The sequence below is a fragment of the Argiope bruennichi genome, chromosome 5, assembly GCF_947563725.1.
Source record: "Argiope bruennichi chromosome 5, qqArgBrue1.1, whole genome shotgun sequence".
Taxonomy (NCBI): Eukaryota; Metazoa; Arthropoda; class Arachnida; order Araneae; family Araneidae; genus Argiope; species Argiope bruennichi.
Genome location: NC_079155.1, coordinates 40,804,352 through 40,822,833, shown reverse-complemented (window position 1 = coordinate 40,822,833; position 18,482 = coordinate 40,804,352). Strand labels below are relative to the sequence as shown.

Here is an 18,482-nt window from a genome sequence, read left to right as displayed (position 1 = left end):
TTGACAGAGATTTCTTTCCCACGTGTTGACTTAGGCAAGGGAATCTTAGGTATCTTTTTAAAAAGATGTATATGTGTTAAGGATTGTTATTCCTTCTTTCCCAATGTGGGAATTACGGAGTTAGCAATTTTGTTCAGCGATTGTTAGAAATAATTAAATAAAAAAAGTGGGAAATGGATCAGGAAATAAGAGAACATTTTAGAACAGTGTTAACATGGACTAATTAAAAATTAAAATTATGAAATTAATTAGGATTTAAATTAAATTAAGGGGTATCATTTCGTGTATTGCTGACTCCGTAATTCCCACATTGGGGAAGAAGGAATAACAATCCTTAACACATATACATCTTTTTAAAAATATACCTAAGATTCCCTTGCCTAAGTCAACACGTAGGAAAGAAGGGAAAGTCGTATGCATAATGCATATGACTACAGAGAAAATTCCCTTGCCTAAGTCAACACGTGGGAAAGAAGGGAAAGTCGTATGTATAATGCATATGACTACAGAGAAAATTTAAAAAATTTTTAAAAACATCTTTCAGAAGAATTTATTTTCACATTTTAAAAAAAGAGATATGAAATTTTATTAAATAAGGGAAAAAATTAATTCTAATGATGTCAACATTTTTTGGCTCCTTTCATGGTTTAAAAGAGTCAAAAACTTCGATTTTAACGAGGAATTTGGAGCTCTGTGCAATTTATTTCACTTGAAATAGGATATTTATTTTGATAAAATTTAATACAAATCTTCTTCACATGCGTATTATTTTCTTTTCAGAATTTTCGAGGGTTTAATAAAAATAAGAACAATAAAAAATCATAGAAAGTTAATTATTTAACATAAAAGGAAATATTATGTGTAAAATCTCACTTCTCAAAAGAGGATAATTCTTATATATTAGAAAATATGTTGCAACTGAGTTGTTGTATAATAAAAATGATAAATTATTTTGTCAAATTAAAAAAAAAATTAAGACACAAACTTTAATGAAATCTAGGAAAGTAGGAATTCATTTTTCTTTTCCTAGGAAATCTAGGAAAGGAAAAAATATATCTCTACAGTCATGGCATGGCACATAAGATGGGCAGAATGTCTCATTGGCGTAGAAATGCATGAAAACAAAATTATTAGTTGGAACTTAAAATAACTTTTATAATGAGCGTGGTTCGTGATTTCTTCCAACCATACAGTTCCCACAGTATCATATCATACGGATCTTGACTGTTGATTAGATGTCACACAAAAATTAAACTGTTGTTCCTGAAGCAGTTTGTGCCACATACAATAATCTGATTTTCATCATTTCGATAATTTCTAGAGAAACTCGACTAGCTGAAACTGCTCTAACAAAACATCCCCCATATGCTGAATGAAATTTAGGTTTTCTGGTCCATCTAGTGATATCTTAACTTTTAAGATAATCACTAGTTAGTTGATTTCTGTTAGACGAGATTTTTTATTCATAAAAACGAGTTGAATGTCGCCACTATTTGGGAAAGTCCCTTCCAGTTTGCTCCTATATCTCTTAACTGTCAAGAAGCCACTGAAAAATACAGGGAAAGACGAGAGATCGTGCAGAAGAGTATCTTTCGAAATTTTAATTATAGATTTTTATCAATACATCGGGATTCTGTTAAGTCATAAGTTCTGGGTATTGTTATTTCTAATTTTCTGAAAGCGTCTGGAGATGGAAGCTTTTATCAAATGAAAAAGCCACCATGACAATGGACATGTGATATTCAGAACAGAATGATGATGAGCTTTCGCATACATTTGAATAAAGAGAACAAAGGCTATCTGGAAAATTAATGGTTTAGCTCTTTCAATTCTGAAGCGCCTAAAATGACTAGGACAAAAATGGCGATCGCTCAAAATTTCTCCCGCTTTCTTCAGCAATGAATTTTCTTAGGTTCCTCAAAGGAAATCCGAACAGATATTTCCTACCCTCTTTTATATCAAACAATTATTGCGATATTTCAATTGTGTTTGTGTGTGTGAAATTCAAACTGAGGTACACTGAAATAGAAACTGAGGCATTTTCAATATTCTGATATCCTGTAAGTTTGAAGCTCATGGAATTCTGAGGGATAGAGATGACATATTGCAGCCTTTTTTTTTCCAACGGGCTGAGTTATCCTTGGATCATTTTTATAGACATAGACTAGCATATCGAGATGAGATTCCACTTATTGGCGATAATATTTGCTCGCCACACATCGAACCTAATCTGAGTATATCTGGTACTTTGATATTCTTATCGTATTATTACTCATACTTTTTTTTTATCAAACTTATAGCATTTATTTTGAAGAAATTATGTTATTGTTGGAAGAGTAATTAAACTAACATTAGAAAAGTAATCATACTCCTAGTTCTAATTTAGTTCTTTTTATATATATCTTAGCTATTGTTCTATGTAACTTTTTATATCCATATAAAATTTTTCTATAAAATATTTTTAAAATTCACTTTAAATATGTATATTTATTTCCTTTTCATCCATTATAGATATTTACTGCCATAAAAAAATGTTGGGCTTCTCAATTTGGTCATATTGCAGTGGAATACAAAAGGTAAAGAGATAGTTTTACTCGTTCTTTTATAAATTTTGATTTATGAGAGAAATAAATTTATATTAAATTGTTACATGTCTAAAACATTGTATAAATCTGACTTTTGGAATCCATTACGCATAGCCTGACCTCACAGTTCAGCATAAAATAAAGTGTAATTAGATGTTTGATAAATATGTGAACAGCTTATTTCATATGATTATGAAGATATGTAAACTGAATTTATTAATTCAACTATAATTTGTGCATTTTAAACATGCACATGACTGACAGCTCAATGATTAGGACAAACGTCAAAAAAAAAAAAATTAAATTTTTATTTTTTTTATCACACTTTTCTATAATTAACACTATTCTATAATATTAATTACTTTTTTTCATCGTTTTATGGAAAGTTTTTTGTAAACCTGGGTTTTGAAGGAAGCAATGTTTGAAATTTATTGTCTTTATTCCTTGAAGTAACGCTTATGTTTTACTAAACAGCCTTTATTAATAGAATTAATATAGCTGAAATTTCAGTCACGTGATAAACGTAAATACATATGTCACTAACATTTAACTGCATGTATAATCTTTTAACTTCGTATTCTTTTATATATAATAGTCAAATATAGAATTGTAACAAAGTTTAAACTGACAACTCAAACGCGCATGGATTTAAATAAATGAGATTTGTTTCATGATCTTTTTAATAAAAATGCAGGCCTTTGTCAAATTTTGGTCTCAATTGATCGAAAAAACACATCTATTCGGTTTTATTCATACTATTATGAAGCACACACAACTCTATTGAGCTGAACTTGAAAATAAAAATCTGAGTACCTGTCACATCGTAGCCTTTATGGCCTTACGTGACGGAAAGGAAAATTTTTATTCGAGAATAAGCAAGAAAATTTCGGGGAGGCCATTCCATTGGTTTTATTCAGTAACAAATATTCTATCCATTTTATGAGGTGAATTGTTCTTCGAATTATAATTTAGAAATTGTAGTCTATGAATATTATCGTCTGTAATTCTTTTTAGACGTAATGGTCAAATTTTGAATTCTCCTATGGCCGTGGTCATCCAAGATATGGTGGCTTGCGAAGTTTCAGGAGTCATGTTCACATGTGATCCAGTTACTAATAACCCATCCGTCATCACCATCACAGCCAATTATGGTCTAGGAGAGGTAATAAAACATAGAATTTTCTATTATTATAAAAATGAGGTAGGGAGAAAGTTCAAAGAACATTACACTTATTTTCATATTTCTTAAAAATGGATCCCAGATATATAAATCCAGAGATATAAGTCCTATGTATGGAAAAATCTCTATTAACTGAACATTTTCTTGAGCCTCTGATTTTCGTTAGAAAATAATTTCTGTACACTATTTCTGAAATTTCTAATTGCGAACGAAACTTTTCGCATGAAAATTATGTATGCCCATAGAAGTCAGAAAAAATGCACGGAGTTTGTTCGTTTGAAGGAAATTAAATAAATAAATAAAAAATACTATTTCACTGAATCCTTTTTCAATAGGAATTCATTGAAGCTCGGGTTTATGAAAAAGTTATAAATATTTATTGGTAAGGCATATGTTATTATTTAGCTTCTATTATAGATTTCGTTTTTACTAAATTGGAGAGGTTTTTAATTCAAAATTCAACTTTAAATTAAGTTAGAAACACTAAATTTGAAACAATATATATTTGACAAATGATTGTTGTATTATAATATTTCTGTATTTTAAACAAGAGTACCTGGAAAAACAAGCTTCACTCTGAAGGTTTTTTTTTTTTTTTTTTTTTTTTTTTTGAGAAAATATTTAGATGCGAATCACATATTGATTACCTGCGAAAATTTTTCATTCGTACCTACATATGAACTGTCATTTAAATAAAAAAAAATCACGAATGCACTTAGTTTAACATGTTATTCGAATTGGTTAACACAATAATTGCATTTTTGCTATTGAATGTGTATTTGTATTTGGATAATACCGTATTGCACTATTTTCCAAAATTTTGAGGTACCAGTGGATTATCATCCTATGGCAACAATGTAAACACCACGAAAATTCACGAGATGGCGGTTTATGATATTGACAGCATGAAAGCAGATAGAAAAAAGCTCTAATAGTTATAAAAATGTTTTTTTAACTATTAGAAACACCACGAAAATTCACGAGATGGTGCTTTATGATATTGTCAGCATGAGAGCAGATAGAAAAAAGCTTTAATAGTTATAAAAAATGTTTTTTTTTTTTGTGTGTAAAATCTTGTTTTTTCAGGAAAGGCACCTATATAGATAAACTTAAAAAGCAAAACCTTTATCTAAATAAAAAAAATTTATCAAAATCGTTAGTCGTTTCCGAGATACAGGAAATAAATTTATATACATATAAGAATTACTCGTTTAAATTGTAAGATTTGGCTTTAAATCTTTTAATTTTATATAATAATGCTTCATTGATTGAAATATGATTGGTAATATTTACTCTTTCTCATGTTTTACTATATAAGAATTGCCGATCTAAAAATAAATTAAACTTCAAAATATATTAGTATCCAGTATTCAGATGGCGCTGGGAGCCTACATCTGTTTACATAATTTACCGCTAGTTTTTTAAAAACAGGGAATCATAATCAATAGTTTAAAGTTTTCTTGACTGTTGATGGTATGTACTGGCCTTTTCGTTTTTAATTTTTAATTATAGTGCTATTTTTTGTTTTTATTGTTATTTTTGTTATTGTATTTTTACTTTGTTGTGGTTAATTTCTTCTTATTTGTTGTTTTATATTTCCTTTCTGTTAAAATGGTATATCTCTTGAGCATAATTTCAGGGAATTTTCGGGTCACGAGGAATCATTATTAGACAATGTCTGTATTTCCTCACAGAAAAAATCCCTTTCTTTGAGTCCCTGCCTGAGGGTGACCCTTGAAAAAGTCTTCAGGCCGGATTCTTTTTTTATATTTTTTATAATTTTTTTGAATTTTTGTTTTTTCTATTAACTTGATTCTAATACTTTAGTATCCAGTATGATATAAGTTTTTTTTGTAGGATTCCTTTATGAATCTGAAACCAGGAGTAACTAATTGTGTTTTCATTGATTTTGTTAGGTGATTAAATGAATCTTTAATTGAATAATTTATTATTTTCAGACCGTGGTATCCGGATCCGTAGAACCAGATACTTTCATCATTCGAAAAGAAATGAGCGGAAAATTGAAGTTAGCTGAGGTTATCGTTGGAGCCAAGCATCAGAAGATCATCATGCAAGGTTGAGTTTCATTTAAAATATTTGTTACATTTGAAAAGCTTTCGAATTAACAATATAAAAATACCCTAAGAAAAACTAATTTTTTTTAACATTGTAAAATATTTTCGAATTGTATAAAAATTAAAAAAAAAAAGATTTGTATATAATTAATTGTTTTAAAAATAATTAAAAGGATAAAAATATGCATTTCGTTGAAATAAGAGATAATTATGAAATACACACATTACCGCTTTTTATTTAATTAAGTATCAAAAGAACTGCCATATACCAAAACCTTCATATTTAATATCGAAATTCCCCCTTAATGAAATAAAGGTTCTTTCAGTAATTATAATCTAAAATGGATTTTGGCTTGGATTTGTCGTTATTATTTTAACTTCCCTATTTCTACATTATAAATTTTAATTCGATGCTTTTGTAATGAGGCAAAATAGTCATATACATACAGATGCATTGAAAACGAAGTTTCAAAAAAGGTTATCATCAAGAAAGGTCTTACACAACCAAGAAAATTTGCAAACAAATAGAGTGAAAACCGATATGCAACGATCTACACATGCTACAGTCAGAAAGTCGATCCTATAATTTTGCACATAGTGGAAGCGCCATGAAGGTGACGATCATATTCTAAAACTTTAGTCATCAATGAAAGATAGACATGGGAAATGATTTGTCTCGCAGTTTAGGGAGGTCTATCAGCATAAAAGCCGCAGGATGTTCGACGCGCTTTATTGTTTGTCGGGTCGTTCGGAAAGTGCAGTCAGAAGATATTGGAAGAAGAGGACATGAGATGGTACCTAAGTGTGGAATACCGGGTCTTGAGCGACTAAGAAAACGATGAAACGAGAGAATCGACGAATCGTATGGCAAGCTCTCGTGGATATCACAATGACTCATTCTACGACACAATGCCAATAGAAGTGCTAGTTTAATCATTTTCAAATGCCTTGTGCAAGCGAATCTGTATTCCAAACTTCCTGTTCGTATACCTCCTTTAACACCAAAACTTTGGCTATTCCATCTGCAGTGCTGGGAAGCAAAAGAGATGTGGAATGCTGTAGCTTGGCAAAACGTAGTGTTTAGTGCTGAATTCTGGTCCGTTTTGGGGACAGATGATAGCCACGTGTAAATACAAGGGTGTAGAGGCATTCTGGTGAACAGTACAATTGTTCTTATGTTGTCGCATTATACACTATCGCATAAGAAGCATAATAATTTGGTGGCCATAACCTATCATAACCGGCACATGCTAATTATGGCACGTGGAATATCAAAGGACCAACGTTATGTTGATGATATATTTTGATCCCAAGTAGGGATTTCTTAAATCGTTTTCCAGAAGCAATTTCCCAGAAAGATAATGGTCGTACGCATTCAGCTTGAATTGCTTAAAACTTTTTACATTATGTTCAGATTCTTCCATGGCTGTTTCGCTCCCCTAATTTGTCCCTTATAGAGCATGCGTGGGACCAGTTGAAACTCCAGATGCCGCTGTGTCATTCTGCACATGATTCAAATGTGGCTGTTTGAGATTTGTGAGTCCATCTGCCTCAAGACAACATCATACCTTCTAATCAACACAATGCCGGACCGTGTTGGGATAGATATTGGAGCAGGAGGTCGTCCGACTCGCTATTGAAGTTGCACAATATTTATCTAGTTTCACACCCTGTATTTGTTTAATTGTCTTGATTTTGAGTGTATTAAATTTCCATTCAATTTGATGCTCTTTTCTTGATGCGCTATTTTCTATACATTTGTGTATAGTTTCAAATAGATACTTGAGGGCAAGATCTTCAGAATATTGACAAGTATCATTATTTGAACATTTATAAGTTCTATCAAGAGATAGAATAGGCCAGTTGAATTTTGCGCATGCACAATAAGAAACGATTTAAAATTCATATTCTGATTTTCTCGCAAACTTTGTTGCGACATGAAAGAGAGTGGAAACAATTCGTACAGTCAATGAGTATATTTCAGTTTTTTCACGAGACTTAAAAATTAATATTTTTAGTTTCAACTTATTATTTTTATTTCTCCTTTCTTAATAATGGCAATTAGTGTTTTAACATTTATTGTAATAAATTATTGTTATATGTTTTAAAAATGGAAGCATCATTAAATTATTTTTTTTCTGTTATTAGATGCAAAGCCGAACTCCTTATATATTTTCAATAAGGCCGTTTTAAATGCAAAGAAAATTAGCTAAAGTTTGATGCAATTCCTATTTAGCATTTCTTTTGCTATCAATCAGTTAATTTTTTTGCTTTATAAAATATATTGTTACGGATTTCATTTCATCAGATTCCCCTGTAGTGGGTGTATATGTCTCTATGATGATAACATTCTGCCATATGATTTATAATGAAATCAACTATTATGTAGTGGGTGTATGGAGTAAAAACCATCAGCAGATTTCAGTAGAAAAAACAACGACGTTTATTTACACAAAGAACACGACCCTCGGGGGGGCACCTCGAAATGAGGATGAGATGCTTCAGGCATGGTGGTTGGATCTCGCCACCCTGGAGGGTACACTAATAGGTGGGGGATCTGACTCCCCCCATCGATGACGGGACGTACTTCCTTCGGGAGGGGGGGGGTTGTACCGTGGCCGGTGGCGGCCCTTAGGACTCAACCACAGTTCCCGCCAATTGCTGTTGCGGCGGTCCGGTCATTCAGTTTTATGGTTTAAATCCGTGTGCCTTAGGGCGGGTCGGAGAGTTAGAAGGTTGACTTACACAAAGAACACGAGTACACAGACGAGCGAAATACAAAGACGACAACTATATACAGCCAAGACGAACACACCGGACAGCACGCTACAGCAAACAGTAGCCCACAAGTAGTAATCAACCACAGCACACAAGGCGGTCAGATTCCAGCAGGAGAGGGAATCCTCGGAGCTTCGCTTTCTCATTGTCTCCTCGCTATAGCTGTATCCAACTGCCGACTCACTACCACACGACTAGCTACTCCACACACAATTTGATGCTTCTTCCACAATAGACAACAGGACTCGGCACACAGCACAGTTCAACAATAGCTTGGGCTCCACACAGCACTAGCACTTCGCCGTTGCTTCGCTATTCTCTCGAAGACTCGTTACGATTCTGATTTGGTTCATTGCAGCTTGAGACTGCCGTCCTTTTATAGTTTTCGGGAGGCGGGCCGAGAACCTTCTGGACCAATCAGGGCGTATTTAGGTTCCTAATGGATGGATCGTTAAAATTCTCGAAGTTTCCAGTATTATCTATTTTGTCACCAAAGTCGGCAAGTTTGTCGCTAACTTCTGAGATCGCTGGCTTGGCACCTGAGCAGGATCCAATGCGGATGATCGTAAATCAATCTTTCCGGTAATAGAACTAATTATGCTGGGAAGCAGCATTTTAGGTTTGTAACAATATTTTTTTAACTCTCCTTTCAATGCATTTTAGATTCTGGTGGAACTGTTCTCGAAGATTTAGATGAAAACTCAAGGAATGAAAGTTGCTTGTCTGAAGAAATTGTCCTCAGGTTAGCCAAGTTATCTTTGAAGGTACGCATAAAGTTATACAGACATTCTCATGACCAAGAATTAAATATAAATTAAATTACTACTGTATATTTCTTATATCATTTAAGAACTATTTTTTTTATTATTGAATAATATTTATAAAAACAAAATCAATTTGAAATGCATCATTACGATTTCTTTTGTGCGTTTTTATTGCCAGAAGCTAGAACATGTTTAATTATGGTAAAATAAATCTTCGAAGTGCTATCCAACATATAGCCACGCTTGTATAAAAATGTCGTTGTGTTGATTTGGAATAGTGTTTTATTGCAGGAAATACGACGTACGGAAAACAATCATATAAATTAATGACTTACAAACTAACTGTATAAATTAATTACACATACTTTCAAATTGTTGTTTGACATATGTGATCATTGTAAGTTGTCACAAAATACCATTATGGTGCTAGTGGTTCCAGTTGCTAAATGATAAATCAAAATTTCCTATATTTTTCTGTGGTTTTTTTGATACGCGACATTTTGATATAATCGTAATGAAATACTTATTTAATTTCAGTTTGATTCATATATTAACAAAAAAACATAATTCTTTAACGTGATGGTAATAAATATAAAAAAGAAAATGTAAAATAAAGAAAACAAGTAATATAAAAAAAAATTAATTCAATTCCTTCTTAGGCCAACAAAGAAAAATTTCATTTTAATTACTTTTATTAAATAATTATCAAAAAAAGTATTAAGTATCAAAAAAATACTCTGAGAAACTTACAATTTACTTCGAAAAGTACTTTGGAATTATCCCGTCGACCTGTCAAAGCTGCTCCGAAAATACGACAAAAGGATTGGCGAGAGTGCGCCAATCCTTTGGCGCCATCATAATGAAAATTTGTGGTTGTTGGCGCAAAACTACCTTTTGGCGATAATATCGGGTTTGGTGAAAATGGTCGACGGAATTAATTAAATTTAATTAATGAATTAATATTTGAAAAAAAAACTGTATTAAGATCAAGTGTTATCAACTTCAAATTTAAAAAAAATGTATTTAAACTTGAGTGGATGAATAAAAAGTATTTTATTAACGATTGAAAATTTGAAGAAGATATATAAATAAATATATATAGGGAGAGTGTGAACTAATAGTAGGAACTGAAAAAAAATCTTTAAGATAATTTTTTAAGAAAGCAAATAAATATTTAATAGCAAAATGAGTAAAATAATCAGTAGGATTTGGAAATGTTTTTAAAATTAGATAATATTAGTATTCTTAGTAGTATAATGTTTCCTTTTGCGAAAACTTCCAGAAACTTCAGTATCGTTTTATAGTTCGGGATTTTTACAAGTGATGCCTTTTTTCTTTGGTTTTCATTTTACAGAATATCTTTTAATTTATGTAATTAATATAATAATCTTAAAATATAGATAAGCATTAAAACCTGCTTTCAATTTCAATTTGTTTTCCTTTATTTTTCTGCTAGAGAAACGCTTTCTTATCAGACATTATACAAAGTGATCTTACGGAAATATCCTTCACTGAAAGCTATATATATAATAAATGATTCAACCTAAGCTTATTAAATTTATGGAAAACTAAATATTCATCTTCAAATATTCTTAAAATAGAAAAGAGATAAAATAGAAAATACATAAAAAATGATTTTTTAATAAAATATTAAAATATCATTATTTCCCTAGTATATTATTCCTTGTATAATAAGATATTAAAAATAAATTTTTAATATCTGATTAAATATTTATTTTATCAGCCAAATAAGCCAAAATCCTTATAATTTTTAATATCTAATTATAAGGATTTTGGCTTATTGTAAAACTGTCAGAATAGACTGAATTGGATCCATTATCATGAAATATAATATAATAATTGATATCTATAATGTACTAGTTGATACACCTATTGCTGTCCAGGATGAAAATTTCATTTTTTTTTTACTAATGAAAAAGTATTTGTTTAAATTATTATCACAAAAAAGTCATTAAAACCTTGCTTATATTTTAGCCCTTTTGAGCAAAATTTTAAATACTCTAAATAATATTTATAAAAATGCTTAAAATTACAGTATATCAAATCAACTGTTGAAAGCTACGTGGTGTAAATGTGGCACACGAGAGAATATTACGAAATATAATATTAGATTCGACGGAATCTCAATGTGTCTGTAAACAAATTCTTTGTAAACAATTCATTTTTATGGCAAAATATTATTTTACAGAAAATATAATAATACATGAATCTTTCTGTAATCTGCACCTTTATTTTTTATCAAAATAAAAAAAAAATCTTTTGCATCAAAAATTTAAGTATCTGGTAATTTCTCGAAAAATTACAGATTATCCCAAACAATAATTTTAAACCAGAGGAAGCTGATATTTTATAATTTATTAATAACATTTAAAGAATGATGAAAAAAGCAATTAAAAATTGTAAGTATAAATTTGTTTAGAAGTCTAAATTTCTATAAGGAATAAAAAATGTGCATTTTAGTTTTATTTAAATAGATTAAAGACAGGTTTGTTTGATGTTTTCACCTTCAATGACCATGGTGTTGCCTCATTAATGTTGATTTAATTATTCGTCTTTAACAGGGATAGTTTAATAGAAAGGAAGCATTAAGATGAATATAATTCTTAAAATAAATGTTTTCTTATTTCTGTTTTCTGATTTATAACCACATATTCAAATTTATGACAAAAAACAAAACAGAACGAATTTTGATAACAAATATTCAGAAAAGAAAATATCAAAACAAGATTGATAAATTTGTTTTTGGCTTATTTCCAGTACTTTTTAAGGGAGTTATTGAAATCATTCAGTTTAGTTTTTGTCAGATCGTCAAGCCACGTTTTTGACATGGATAATAATTATGGTTTTATTTCTTCTGTGTTTTCTAAATGCATGCTAAAATAAAGATGAACGAATATTGTCCTTGTCCTATGATATAAATGAAATAAGCTATAATGTAAATGGAATTTAATAGAAACAGCAAGAGAAGAGAGAAATTCTTATCTATAACTTTGGAATTTGAATAGATTGGACAGAATAATTCAAATATTTATTCAAAAAATACTAGTGATCCTTATCCGAAATATCAATATACCTAGAACAAATCATTGGCAATTCTTACTACACGCTGCAATTATATATTTATTCCATTATATTGATATTATGCCGAAAAGGATGTATATAGAGAGTACACGAACGAATGCACTTACTTTTGTAATGAAACAGTTGTTCTTTATTGTTAAGGTGATTTATGACAAAATTAGATAATATATATAGACGTGTTGCATTTATTTGCTGAATTCATAAATCAGAAAATGTATCATTTGCTTAATATACCGACATTAGTATGTGGATATATCTGGAATATAGCTTCAAATTTTTGTATATGCAGATACGTACAAATCCTCTGCTACAAAATACATCAGTTTATCAAGACACATCCAAATTACATATAACAGCTTATGTATTCACATAACAACAGCTTATGTATTCATCTAGTTCTAAAATTTGTATGTCTAGACAAAACCTATATTATTTAAAAAAATGATGATGTTTATAGACTGCTTATTATTATCTGTAAACTGCGTTATACTTTGCTCAATAGGCAAATTGCAAGATCCAAATTTGACAAGCTGTTATTTCTGATTAGATGTTCATGAATAAAGGAATTTCCAAAATTTTAAATAGGTATTCGATTGAAATTTTTTGGAATGTTAATGTGTTTTTCTCTATAACTTTGAAAAAATCACATACTATCACACTAGAATCAATTTTCACATTAATTTAAAATATAAAAATTGCGTTTTTATTGTTATTAATTTTATTTTCATACAATTTTTCTTAAATTTTAATAAATCAGGAAAAATATTTTAAAGTATATTTTAAAATATTGCATTATTTATTGGATTTATACTCATATACTTTTGCGAAGATATAAATATATTTTTTGTACGCTTGTTATTACTAATTAAGAGTAAGTTTTAAAATAAAATAATAACAGATTAATCATTTTACGATGTTTTGAATTAAAAATTTGAAATGTATTTCGTTTCTTTATTATTCCTTTCACTCTGTTTAAATTTGATTTCTTAATATTGTGAGATTTGAACTGAACTTATGATATTCTTTTAATCTTAAAAGTTTTAATAAATGGTGGTTAACATCTCTAATACCTTTCAAAAATTTCTTTTTTTTCTTTCAGATTAATTTTAAAATTAATCTATTTTTTGATATTTTCAGATCGAAAAATACTATAAATCCACAAGAGATATAGAATGGGGCTTTTTGGATAATGAAATCTATATGTTACAGGTAAAATATGTATTTACAAACTAAATATTTCGAAATTCTAAAATAGAATTATTTTATTTAATAAAATTTATATGACTCAATTAATCGTTTTCAGTCTCGCCCTGTTACAAATGTTGCTGCCGAAACTGATAATGAAATCAAACATGAATTCGATCCTCCTTTGAGATGCGAAAATGAGTATTTTACTGTAGCAAATGTCGGGTGAGAGTTTTATTTTTTTATTTTCGAAATTTATATGTCTTTATTTATTTCTATGTTAGCTTACTTTCCATGTCTGCTTTATTTGATTCCTAGGAAGTCCCTCGCACTTTTTACTTTCCAGTATACGTTGTATAGAGAAAGTATAGTAATCGTCAAAAAATTCCAATTCAAGATTTCAGTGAATCTCCTCGTTTCAGACCTCCCTGCGTTAGAAAAACATATTTTTGGAAAATGTTCGTCTATCTATGAGAAAGATAAGAAAAAAGACGCTTTGAGCTAGAGGGATGAAATTTGGTGTACATTCGTTACATTAAGCTTGTAGATTTCGATCAGATTATGAGAAAAATCGCATCAGAGGAAGTTTTTCAATTCGGCTCTTTGTATATAAATTAACAATATAATTTTAAATCTAAGATATTTAGGTGGCTAAAATTCGGTCCAAAAAATTAACATCTATGGTCTATACACCTATCGAATTTTGAGCTAATTCCAACAAGGGATTGATTGTCTGTCTGTCTGTACTTTAAGAAGCATGTTAACGCGATAATTCTAAAACGGAATTATTTAAATACATCAAATTTGTTATGGGATTTTGTCACTAAAAATGTAATTTTTGGTCAAATTTGTTTCACTCAGTTAGTGAAAATACATCTAAAACAAAAATTCGATTTTTGGATGTTAATAACCATACGCCAGGGTATAGTGTAGTCTATAGCGTATATACTCGTGCATATATAGTTATAGTGTATATACATCGATAGTGTAGATTCTCGTCAAGTTTTGAGCCAAATCTAACTACAGGTTGACTGTACATCGGTCTGTACTTTCAGAAGCATGTAAACTCTAACTCAAAAATGCAATGATTTAAATATATGAAATTATTTATGAGATTTTGTGACTTTAATAGCAATTTTATGCCAAATTTTTTGTTTCTATCGGTTGTGAAAAAGTGTCTGAAACATAAATTGGATTTGTGGATAATGTTAACGCACGCCAGGGATTACTCGCCGAGGATGATATGACTGATTCAGTAAAAAATGCTAAATTCACGTCAAAGGTTAATATTTCGTAGCTATTGTACGTCAATGCAATGCAAAATATTCTCGGAATAACAACTTTATTGTGAGAAAGTTCTGGGAAGACCACTCCTGCTGGTTTTATTTATTATTTATACAATATTTATTTATTTATTTATTATTATTTTTTTAACTAGGGAAGTGATGCCAGGAGCTACCTCACCACTAGGAATAGATCTTATGCTGAAATGCTTCGGCAATATTCTGAAGGTAATGCTTCTCTTTTTATTCTTTTTACAATTTCTTAAATACTTGTGATGATTTACTTATTTGATGTTGCTTCCTATTAGAGAACGGCAGTCGAAAAAAATCTTCAAGACAGTTTTCTGAGTAGTAAATATTACAACTCTGGGATTTTGCCTTATTACAACCACATGATGATAACTGTAGCAGAGGTAAATTCATTTGATTTATACCACATTCTTTTTGATAATTTGATGACTATAGTTATTAATATGAAAACAATTTCAGCTATTAACGCGATATGGATACGAAACTCCAGCATCAAAAGGTTTCCAAATTAGTATATTTGGCCGAGTTATTGACGATAAGGACATTCTGGATTATGCAAAAGAAAAGATGAAAGAAGGTGTAACGCCAACTATCAGAAGTCAGTTGAGATCTTATTGGGTAACTAAATAAACTTTCTTTTGAAATCTTCTATTTGATTTGACTTTTTTTATTGTTGATAAAAATCGAATTTTGTAGAATTTTTACAATATTTTACCTTCTAATCAACCTTACTTGAGAACAGAAAGGTAAGTTTATATGAGAGAAGGCTGACGATTCTTTTAAGAAAATATTTCATCAAGTTATGATAAACATAAAAGCTGTGTGTGGTGGAATGAAGATTATTATGATCCTTGCAGTGGAATCAAGAGGATCCATGTTTTGAGGAACATTTCATTAATGATCACATTTCGCATAAAACAAACACGAAATACAAGACAAGACATTAACGTGCGCACCTCTAACAGAACAGCATATCAGCATCTTATGATTACAATCGCAATGCACTATGGGAAGCGTACCTAATCAGGTATCGCTATCTATTATCCAAAAGAGAAGATAGAGTAATGCAACTGCTACATCCTCCCCCTACACCACCTAAGACCGCCCCAGCGAGGTGGTGTGAATTTGGATATTTTAGCGTTTGTCCCAGGATTGTCATTAGCATCAGAAGGTTATTTTGGAGGTTGACATCTTTTCCTTAAAGGCATTACAGGAGATTGGTTCTGCGTGACATTTTGAAAAGGCGTAAGAGCTGATGCATGGTATACACCTAAAGGTTTTTCAGGTTTATCAGAACTAGCTATTACGAAAGATGAAGGTGATTTCTGGGACAGAATGACATATGGTCCATCTTTCCCTGCCATAAACCGTGTAGGTTTGCTTTGGTTCGCTTTACTTAATGGGTAAATCTTTACTCAAACTAAATCATCAGGTTTATAGTTAGGGCTCGGTTTACATGATTTGTCTGCACATGCTTTTCAACGAACTTGACTTTTCTCAATATTTTCTTTAATTTGAGAAATATTCATCTCAGAACGTTTTTAATAAGGAGTAAATTCTGGAACAAAATTATCAGTTTGAATGATAGAACTGTAAATGAGTAGCGACATCATCTAAAGTTCTTAATTCTCTGGCAAAGTTGAGGTAAGCTGCAGAGTAACCTGTAGTTTTGCATTTTGCAGTGTTCAATGCAAATCTAATAGCTGGTAATTTGTTAATCCATAAGGTATGGTTGTTACCTACCATGATTGCCAAACGAGTCTTTAAATCTCTGTTTTTATGTTCAACAGGATTTGCTTGTGGATGGTAAATTTGATTAATATTTAATGCATAACACAACTGTTGCATGATGGCGCTAACAAACGGTGTACCATTATCACTTATTAAACGATGCGGTAATTCATATCTTAAAAAAATTTCATTGAGTAGTTTTAAGGCACATTCTTTAGCAGTAGCTTGCTTTAATGGGAATAAATATACCCAATTTGTTGTGCAGTCTTCAGCGATGAAGATCCCCTTCATGCCTTCACTCATTTCTGGTAAGGGTCCAAAAGGATCGATAGCTGTGCTTTCTAAACATTGTGCAGGAAAAGGTGTCTGTAATAGACCACCGTGTTTCTGATTCGTTACCTTATATCTTATGCAATTTGAACACTTTTTGACATAATCGGTAATATATTTCCTCATGTCTGTCCAATAGTATCTGGATGATATTCGAAAAAAGGCCCCAAGCTCCGTAATGAGCAGTTGTAGGAGCATCACTGTGGAGTTTTAAAACTTTTCTCTTTCATGAAATGGGGCAACTAACTGAGCTTCTTTCTCTTCAGAGTGTGGAGAGCAGCGATAGAGTATTCCTTGATTTAAGACGTATTCTATTTGTGTCTAATTTGCAAAATCAACACTTTTGTCAATATCCTAAAAACAATCTATGATCTTCTTGAGTTCAGGATCTTTCAACTGTTTAGTTCTAAGTTCAGCAGCTATTCTTGATAGACATCAATAATAATAGTTTGTAATTCACAAGTTTCTTTATCATTGAATTCAGGTCGAGGAAGTATGTCAGCCACAATGTTGCATTGACCTGGAAAATAATCAGTTTTCAAGCTGTAAGATTGAAGCTGATGTGTCCATCTGGCTAACCTTCCAGAAGTCATTAACCACTTCAAGGGTTGGTGATCAGAGGCTACTGTAATATCTGCACTCTCAATATATCTTCGAAATTTATTTAAGGCCCATACAACAGATAAAGCTTTTCTTTCAATTGTCGAGTAATTCTTTTCATCAGAGCTCAAGAGTCTACTGGCATATCCTATTGGTTTCCTTCTCCCGGTAGAAGAACTGCACCTAAGGCGTAACCACTTGCATACGTCCGGATTGTAAAAGGCTTCTAGGATCAACTTGTTTTAATACCAGTGGAGTTAATAAATATTGCTTTAGAGTTTGAAAGGCTTGTTGCTCTTCTTCACTGCATTTCCAAACAATGCTCTTTTTTGTCATATTGCTAAAGTGTCTAGGCAATATCTGGAAAATTCGGGATGAATTTCCGTTACCATGAACAAGTTGCACAAATGATTGTAACTGTTTAACATTTCTTAGACAAAGAAGGCTTTGTATTGCTACAACTTTATCTTGATCTACTTCGATTCCTTTAGGAGTATCCACAATCCCAGATACTTCACACAAGCGCATGCGAATTTACATTTTTCTCTGTTTACACATAACTTAAACTTTCGGAGTCTTTCGAAGACTCCGAAAGTCTTGAATATGTTGTTCAAAACTTTCCGTGAGTGAAAATATGTCATCTAAACAAACAAGAATATTCACTGATTCACTGTAGGGAGTCCATTTCGGAATTGGTCCATAAGCAGTTGAAAAGTTGCAGAGGCGTTTCTGAGACCAAAAGGCATTCCTTTATGTCGAATATTACCAAAAGCACATACAAATGCAGTTTTGTCCCTATCAGCAGGATTGATCTCAATTTGATGATATCCAGTCTTTAA

The 18,482-nt window shown here is 31.0% G+C and overlaps 1 protein-coding gene across 1 annotated transcript in view; it reads left to right on the top strand.

The window, feature by feature from the left end:
* LOC129969285 (uncharacterized phosphotransferase YvkC-like) overlaps window positions 1–18,482 on the top strand; it is a 69,383-nt gene that overhangs the window by 29,898 nt on the left and 21,003 nt on the right. Inside the window, exons 17-25 of the mRNA XM_056083784.1 lie at window positions 2,512–2,576; window positions 3,600–3,747; window positions 5,724–5,841; window positions 9,282–9,382; window positions 13,622–13,693; window positions 13,788–13,894; window positions 15,108–15,180; window positions 15,261–15,365; window positions 15,442–15,600. Coding sequence (XP_055939759.1) covers window positions 2,512–2,576; window positions 3,600–3,747; window positions 5,724–5,841; window positions 9,282–9,382; window positions 13,622–13,693; window positions 13,788–13,894; window positions 15,108–15,180; window positions 15,261–15,365; window positions 15,442–15,600 — 948 coding nt within the window. The remainder of the gene's footprint in view (window positions 1–2,511; window positions 2,577–3,599; window positions 3,748–5,723; window positions 5,842–9,281; window positions 9,383–13,621; window positions 13,694–13,787; window positions 13,895–15,107; window positions 15,181–15,260; window positions 15,366–15,441; window positions 15,601–18,482) is intronic.